Source organism: Galeopterus variegatus, unplaced genomic scaffold (genome assembly GCF_000696425.1).
Source record: "Galeopterus variegatus unplaced genomic scaffold, G_variegatus-3.0.2 Scaffold5789, whole genome shotgun sequence".
Classification (NCBI taxonomy): domain Eukaryota; kingdom Metazoa; phylum Chordata; class Mammalia; order Dermoptera; family Cynocephalidae; genus Galeopterus; species Galeopterus variegatus.
In genome coordinates this window covers 88,873-96,938 of record NW_007731900.1, presented here as the reverse complement: position 1 = coordinate 96,938, position 8,066 = coordinate 88,873, and the positions used below count along the sequence as shown (strand labels likewise).

Here is an 8,066-nt window from a genome sequence, read left to right as displayed (position 1 = left end):
CCCCCCCCCCCCCCCCGAGCCTCCCGGGCCTCACTCTGGCTGCTCAGACCCGGTCTTGCCCCGTTTCGTCCCTCCAGACCTGACTCCCGGGAACTCGGAAAGCAGACACTGGGGTTCTGATCCTGCCCGGCCCCGCAGCGCAGCCTTGGGCAGTTCCTTAGCCACTGAAACGTTTTCCTCACGCAGGCCAAGGGGTATTAATTGCACATAATCACCACTTCATAGTGGTGAGAAGAGGAAACCTGTCGCTTGTGAGGGGCCTAACCAGTGGCAGCTGGAGGCCATTCCCATGCTAGCCACTCCCTGGACCAGCTGTTGCATTTGTCAAAGGAGTTGGACCGGATCCTGGTCCAGGTCAACTCTGATATGCAGTGACATCAGATATTTCTTTGTTCCTCTTCTCCACATCAAAAATGTTTTTGTTCACCCTAAAAATACACGTTTACTAGCGTCTATCATGCCACCCTGTGCTGGGAATGGAGCGCATCAGGAACCCTGGCTCTTATGCGGATGAAGTGCTTACAGTACACAGGGGAGGACAGATGCCCAGTCATTACAAAGGGGGAGGGACCTACAGAAGGGAAGTGCAGGGTGGGACGGGGAGGCCTCTGAGGACCCTTCTCTTCCCTGTGCAGTTCTAGGTTCTTTAGATGGTTTTACTGGTTGTGTCTCTTCTCAAATGCCATGCCTTGGCCCAGCTGACATGACCCCATCTCTTTAGGAGGGGCAGGAGCTAGGATCAGGGGCAGACAGACCTGTCACACCAGACAGGCATGAGGCACTGTTGGCTGGGTCCCACCCTGCAGTGACCACCTGTGGGACGCTGGTGGGGGAGGTGCTCTTCCTGTCCAGACCGTGATAGAAACGCTAGGGGGACAGACTCTCTCAAAGAGGTCCGTGCTGGGCCTCAGGTCCCTGTTGAAGGTCCCAACAGAAATCATCAATGGGTGACACATGGAGACACCTTCTCTGAAGTAGAGGCCAGGGCTATAACCACAAGGCCACAGGCATGCTCACACACAAAGTCCCAGTCATGGGGCATCTCACAGTGCTGGCTCTCAGGTCCCCATGTGGCCTCTAGGTCATACTTAGCCTGCCCCAGCCTCATGTTGTCACCCAGCCATTTAATAAGCAGGACTGAGGGCCCCTGTGCACAAAATCAAATGGACACAGGTACCTCAGACAGCAGCCCTTTCTCCAAAGAGCTCCCAGATGAGTGGAGAGTGTGGACAGGCAAAAGACGAGGCCACGGCATGGGCTTTCCCACAGCTGATCCCACAGGGACCCACTAGAAAGGGGGCATCCGGCTCTGCCAAGAGGGAGGGAGGAGAAGACAAAGCCGTTGAGACATCAGGAGGGCTGACCAGGCGGGTCTGGAGTGGCTGGAGGTCACCATGAGTAGGGAGGCCAGCAGAAGGCGTGGCCTGCAGATGGAGCAGTCGTGAGTCCAGAGACGGCCCGGGTAGGATCGTCTGACTTGCCCAGTGACACAGGAGGAGCAGGTGGCAAGGGCGGTGGGGTGTGGGTTTTGGTTACTGGGTAGCCAGGACCCACCAGCAGGCAGAGGAGGACTGGGCGAGTGGGAGGGGAGACGGTTTGGGACTTGCTGAGCTTACGTAAGGGATGTACAAGGAGAGGTACAAGGAGGCAGTTCCGCTGTTCGGTCTTGTCCCTGGAGCTGCAGGCCTAGGATGAGGCCACCTAGGAAGAGTGTGGTGTGAGAAGAGGGGCCGAGACGGGGGAGGACAAGGAGAGCAGGATGACTCTGAAGCCCAGGGAGAGCGCGTGGAGGTGACAGCGCGCTCGCTGATGTAGCCAGGAGGAGGCGACCTCACGGGAGTGGCAGGGCACGGGTCTGTGGAAGGTGGGGGCCTCTTTCAAGAAGCACGGCTGGGAGGGCACGAGGGTGGCTGCTCTGTGCTGTGCCGCTGCAGGAAAAGCTAACAGTGTCCCGGGCTGTGGGGAGGGGAGGAGGTGTGTGGAGGGAGTGGCATTCAGCACGTGCCAAAAATGGGGGCGGTGAGGGATGGGGAAATGCCCTTCCACAGGGAGGCTCCGAAGCTGTGCTGGTCCAGGTGGCACCTTCAGCCTCTTCTCCTCTCCCTTCCCTGTCCCTGCTGCATGCTGACACCCTCCCACCCGCTTCTGTCCTGCAGACCAACATCCCCTTCCTGCAGAATGTGCTCAACAATCAACAGTTCCTGGCAGGCACCGTGGACACCCAGTTCATCGATGAGAACCCAGAACTGTTCCAGCTGCGGCCTGCGCAGAACCGGGCCCAGAAGCTGCTGCACTATCTTGGTCTGGCCCAAGACTGTCCTTCTCTCCCGTCCCCTCCCAGCTGCCTTGCTCCCTGCCCCCTGCCCCTCTCCCCTCCGCTTGTGGTCCTGTACCTTACTCCTGTGCTTCACTCTCCCGTTCTGCCCACCCTTCTTGCTCCTGATCTTAGAGACCCTCCATTTCCATCCGTGTGGCCCTTAATAGGTCCCAGCCTGCCCTGACCCACTGCCCACTCTCTCCCCAGGACATGTCATGGTGAATGGCCCGACCACCCCGATCCCCGTCAAGGCAAGCCCCAGTCCCACAGACCCCCTTGTCCCTGCAGTGCCCATAGGTAGGTGAGATCCATTCTGCCAACTCATGGGGGAGACTGAAGAGGTTGCCACCTTCAGGATAAGTGCCAATGCCCCTGTCTGTCCTAGGCCCACCCCCGGCTGGCTTCCGAGACATTCTGCTGCGAGAGGGGCCTGAGGGCTTTGCTCGAGCTGTGCGGAACCACCAGGGGCTGCTGCTGATGGACACAACATTCAGGGATGCCCATCAGTCACTGCTGGCTACTCGTGTGCGCACCCATGATCTCAAAAAGATCGCCCCCTATGTTGCCCACAACTTCAGCAAGCTGTTCAGCATGGAGAACTGGGGAGGTAGGCTAGAAGAGGGCTGGAATGTTGGACAGCGCCTGGCAGGAGTTGGGTACCCACTGTGTGGTCAGCCCTGAAGGCCCAGGCCACTGGGGACACACTGGGAGTAGCTGGAGATGTTAACACTGAGAAAACAAAGAGTAAGGCCTGAGGAAGGCAGAGTGTTCAGCAAACAGCGGTGCTTGCTCCAGCCAGGCCTGGTGGTGGGCATGAGGTTGCAGAGCTGAGACTCAGGCACTGTCCTGGGAAGCTCAGTGTCAGGGAGGAGACACCAGCCTGTTAGTTAATTATAGCACAGAGAACCAGGGGTTGGGGGGGGGAGGAGGCCACGAGGGCTGTAAAATGGGGTACAGAGAGGACACAAGTGGCCTGAGCTGCCCGAGAAATCAACAAAGGGAAAAGTCTGTAGGGGTTGGAGCTGAGAACAAAAGGAACTCTGAAGATGAGCAGGGCCTGTGTTGGGGCCAGAGACTCCGACCACAGAGCTGCAGGGCATGGTGGGGTCCGTGTGGCATGCAAAGCTGACCTGGGCCTCTTGGTCTCTGTGCAGGAGCCACATTTGATGTTGCCATGCGTTTCCTATATGAGTGCCCCTGGCGGCGGCTGCAGGAGCTCCGGGAGCTCATCCCCAACATCCCGTTCCAGATGCTGCTGCGGGGGGCCAATGCCGTGGGCTACACCAATTACCCCGACAATGTGGTCTTCAAGTGAGCTTGGGGTGGGGTGGGCAAGACACTGTAGGCGTGGCTCAGTGGGTACCAGGCCACACTGCAATGGTCTGTGATCCCCACAGTGGGCTCAGAATCAGGTCTCTGTAGCCACATCAGCAGCACCTGCTGTTTAGAAATGTCATGAAGTGCAGAATTGTAGTTGCAGAACGGGGAGGGCTTCTGGGTCACCCTGTTTCACTTGTGGGGCAGTGGAGGCCCTGGGATGGGCAGATGACTTGTCCCAGGCCATGCAGTGTAGAGCTAGGATTGGAACCCAGGCTGCAGGACTCTTTGTTCAGTGCTCTCTCCCACAGCCTGCCACTCCTTTGAAAAAGAAAGAATGCCCCAGCTGATCCTCCAGACGAGGCTCCCCAATAACTGCATTGCATGTGACAAGCGCAGGACCCAGCTCTGCCCAGTGTGCATTCCTCCAGGCGACCCTGCCTAGCCCGGGCTGCCCTGGAGAAGGCTTGTCCAGCTGCTGTGCACACCCCACCCTGGTGCCTCTGGCCACCATGCTCCTGCCAGGCCAGACCCTCAGATCTCATTGCCCAGGGAAGTAGGGTGGGCCAGAAGCTGCAGAGAATGTGCAGGGGGGTGTAGGGTAGGGCTTACCCCTGGGCTCCCCCACCCACTCAGGTTCTGTGAGGTGGCCAAAGAGAACGGCATGGACATCTTCCGGATCTTTGACTCCCTCAACTACTTGCCCAACATGCTGCTGGGCATGGAGGCAGCAGGCAGTGCCGGAGGTGTGGTGGAGGCTGCCATTTCCTACACAGGTGACGTGGCCGACCCCAGCCGCACCAAATACTCGCTGCAGTACTACATGGACTTGGCTGAAGAGCTGGTGCGAGCCGGTACCCACATCCTGTGCATCAAGGTGCCTGGGCTCCTTGCGGTCCTCCCTCTCTGCCCACAGACACATGCTTTGCCCCTCCTGACCTACCCTCTCTCTCTCCTCCCCCGTCCCTCAGGACATGGCAGGGCTGCTGAAGCCAGCAGCCTGCACCATGCTGGTCAGCTCCCTCCGGGACCGCTTCCCCAACCTCCCACTGCACATCCATACGCACGACACATCTGGGGCAGGCGTGGCAGCCATGCTGGCCTGTGCTCAGGCTGGTGCTGATGTGGTGGACGTGGCAGCTGACTCCATGTCTGGGATGACTTCGCAGCCCAGTATGGGGGCCCTGGTGGCCTGTACCAGAGGAAGTCCTCTGGACACAGGTAGGCAGAGAAGCAGACCATGGCCATGCCCCTCTCAAGGCCACAGCTGCCACCAGTCCCAGTAGACTGTGTCATACTTAGAATCCAGATGCCCTACCCTAGCTTTGCCACCTTCTATCACCCAAGTCCAAGATGCGTCCTGAGCTGGCCCTGGGTCCAGGGAGGAGCCTAGCACATTTCTGAGCCTTCCTCTGACTCTGGCCTCTCTGCAGAAGTGCCTCTGGAGCGCGTGTTTGACTACAGTGAGTACTGGGAGGGGGCTCGGGGCCTGTACGCGGCCTTTGACTGTACAGCCACCATGAAGTCTGGCAACTCAGATGTGTATGAGAATGAGATCCCAGGGGGCCAGTACACCAACCTGCACTTCCAGGCCCACAGCATGGGGCTTGGCTCCAAGTTCAAGGAGGTCAAGAAGGCCTACGTGGAGGCCAACCAGATGCTGGGTGACCTTATCAAGGTGAGCCCGGATCAATGCTCTTACCTGGAGCACAGCCCTACAAACCACCTCTGGGCCTCCATAAGGTGCCTGGCACCCTAACATCCAGGGGCCCTTCTCCTCAGGTGACACCCTCCTCCAAGATTGTGGGGGACCTGGCCCAGTTCATGGTGCAAAATGGGTTGAGCCGGGCCGAAGCCGAAGCTCAGGCAGAAGAGCTGTCCTTCCCCCGCTCTGTGGTGGAGTTCCTGCAGGGTTACATTGGTGTCCCCCACGGCGGGTTCCCTGAGCCCCTTCGCTCTAAGGTAAGGAAGACCCAGCATGATGTGAGGGTGGGGCTTGGGTGCAGGAATTAAGCTTGACCCTCTGCTTTGCCTCCCAGGTGCTAAAGGACCTGCCAAGGGTGGAGGGGCGGCCTGGAGCCTCCCTTGCTCCACTAGACCTGCAGGGGCTGGAGAAGGAGCTGATGGAGCGGCATGGGGAGGAGGTGACCCCAGAGGATGTGCTCTCAGCAGCCATGTACCCCGACGTCTTTTCCCACTTCAAGGACTTCACTGCCACCTTTGGCCCCCTGGATAGCCTCAATACCCGCCTCTTCCTGCAGGGCCCCAAAATTGCAGAGGAGTTTGAGGTCAGTGGTTCTGATGCTTGTCAACACTCCACCCAGCACCCCTGCCCCTGCCATCCCTAAGGACTCCAGCACCCCTGCCCTAGAGCTCCAGACCTTGGCTTGGCTGTCACCCGGCCTTGCAAGCTTTGGGAGCAGAAAGGACCTTTGAGAGACCGGGAGCTAGGCCTTTACAAGTGAGGAGCTGAGACCCAGGGTCAGGGGACTGCTCTCCTCAACTTGCCCCTCAGCTCTGAGCCTCCACCCCATCCCTGCAGGTGGAGCTGGAGCGTGGCAAGACACTGCACATCAAAGCCCTTGCTGTGAGTGACCTGAACCGGGCGGGCCAGAGGCAAGTTTTCTTTGAGCTCAATGGACAGCTGCGGTCCATCCTGGTCAAGGACACCCAGGCCATGAAGGTGCGGCTCCCCCAGGGCCAGCCAAGTGGTGGGGGTAGGCCGGGCCTGGTGTCTCGTGACCACTCTGCCCTTTCTGCAGGAGATGCACTTCCACCCCAAGGCCCTGAAGGATGTGAAGGGCCAGATTGGGGCACCCATGCCTGGGAAGGTGATAGACATCAAGGTGGCGGCAGGAGCCAAGGTGGCCAAGGGCCAGCCCCTGTGTGTGCTCAGTGCCATGAAGATGGAGACTGTGGTGACCTCACCCATGGACGGCACTATCCGCAAGGTCCACGTGACCAAGGACATGACACTGGAAGGCGACGACCTCATCCTGGAGATTGAGTGATCTCGCCCCAGACTGGCAGCCTAGCCATCCCCACCCCGAGCCCTCAACAGAAGCTGTGATGCCAGGGCAGGCCCAGGTTGGCCATTGCCTGCGGGCAGGAAGGCCTGGCTCTGGAGGTCCTGTCCTCAGCTGACAGGAGAGATGCGGCCTGCAGCGGCCCATTCCCTTCAGCCATCTGCCCTTTCCCTGTTGGTGGACAGTCACTCACACATTCATCTCTTGCCAAATAAGGGTCCTTTCCTTGCTGGAGACTACAGGTGGTGGGACAGGTGATCCTAGGACTTGGGGAAGAAGGTTTAGGGGGTCCTACCTCCTAGGCAGGGGAGACCTAAGCCCCAGGTGCTGGGAAATTTGTTCAATAAAACTGGCTTCCCCTGCCCTCCATGCTGGGTCCTGTGTAGCACCCCCAACCCCTAGACCACCCCTAGTTTGCACCACTCAGCAGAGGGGGCAAGGCTGCCTCTCCAGCTCCCTGTGGGCTGGGGACAGGTCAGTTGTAACTTCCTCTTGGGAGGGTAGCAAAGGTGACAGTCATGGCCTTGGTTTAAACCACTTTTGAGTTCCTACTGTCCATATACCCCAAACAGGACTAGTTGTTACTGAGCTCGCTTGGGAGATGGGGTCTGTTCTAAGCACTTAACACCTATTAAGTCAGGAAATCAACTGTCATCCATTCTATGGACACAGAAATCCAGTCACAGGATGGATAAGTAACTTGTCCAGGACTCCACAACTAGCAAGAAGCAGAGAGGGCTGAATCTCAGGCAGTGAGCAGACTTGCTTCCCAGCCACGCTGCTTTACTAAAACCCAGGGCCAAACTCCCAGCTCCAGGTAGTTCAGGACTCAAAGCAGATCAGTACCACCTTCTGGGCGGGAGGTGAGACCCTCAGGAATAGTGGTGCAGCGGAGATTACTGTGAATGCTCTACAGGATGTTGAGTGGATGAAGAGCACTGGATCGAGGGTCACAGGTTCTAACCCTGCCCATCGCAGCCCATCCTAAGTTCCCTCACCTGGAGGGTGCTGCTTGTGGGGTTTTGGGATGTGTTGACTGGTCCCACAAAAGGAGGGGGACAGTAACTCTTCTGCCTGCATGACTGCCTTCCTGCCTGCTGGCTGGCATGGGGGAGGTAAGGACGGTGAGAGGTGAAAGGCAGAGGAAATTGGGCAGTTCCTGAGCAGGAGCAGGGGGGTGGGGAGGTGGAGGAAACACTGGACTCTGTGAGAAGGGGAGGGGCAGAGCCCAGGTCTCAACCCTGCCCAGTGCTCTCAGGGTACCAGTACCTAATCCTGGGGGGGGGGGGGGGGAAAGGGGCCAGTTCTTCCGCCCGCGGGGGTGGTGTTGGGGTTGTGGCAGCGGGGGGGGGGGGGGGGGGGGGGGGCAAGTACTCTGGGCCTGGGCCTTATCCTCTTTGGACCCC

At 58.9% G+C, this 8,066-nt stretch overlaps 1 protein-coding gene across 1 annotated transcript in view; it reads left to right on the top strand.

Annotated features, from left to right (window-relative positions):
- The window catches only part of PC (pyruvate carboxylase), a 22,746-nt gene extending 15,719 nt beyond the window's left edge, over positions 1-7,027 (top strand). The window contains exons 10-20 of the mRNA XM_008589992.1: positions 2,157-2,301; positions 2,525-2,614; positions 2,703-2,924; positions 3,472-3,628; positions 4,271-4,511; positions 4,606-4,855; positions 5,068-5,312; positions 5,417-5,596; positions 5,674-5,922; positions 6,177-6,317; positions 6,397-7,027. Of these exons, the coding sequence (XP_008588214.1) occupies positions 2,157-2,301; positions 2,525-2,614; positions 2,703-2,924; positions 3,472-3,628; positions 4,271-4,511; positions 4,606-4,855; positions 5,068-5,312; positions 5,417-5,596; positions 5,674-5,922; positions 6,177-6,317; positions 6,397-6,645 (2,169 nt within the window). The 3' untranslated portion in view covers positions 6,646-7,027. The remainder of the gene's footprint in view (positions 1-2,156; positions 2,302-2,524; positions 2,615-2,702; positions 2,925-3,471; positions 3,629-4,270; positions 4,512-4,605; positions 4,856-5,067; positions 5,313-5,416; positions 5,597-5,673; positions 5,923-6,176; positions 6,318-6,396) is intronic.
- The last annotated feature ends 1,039 nt before the right edge of the window (positions 7,028-8,066 follow it).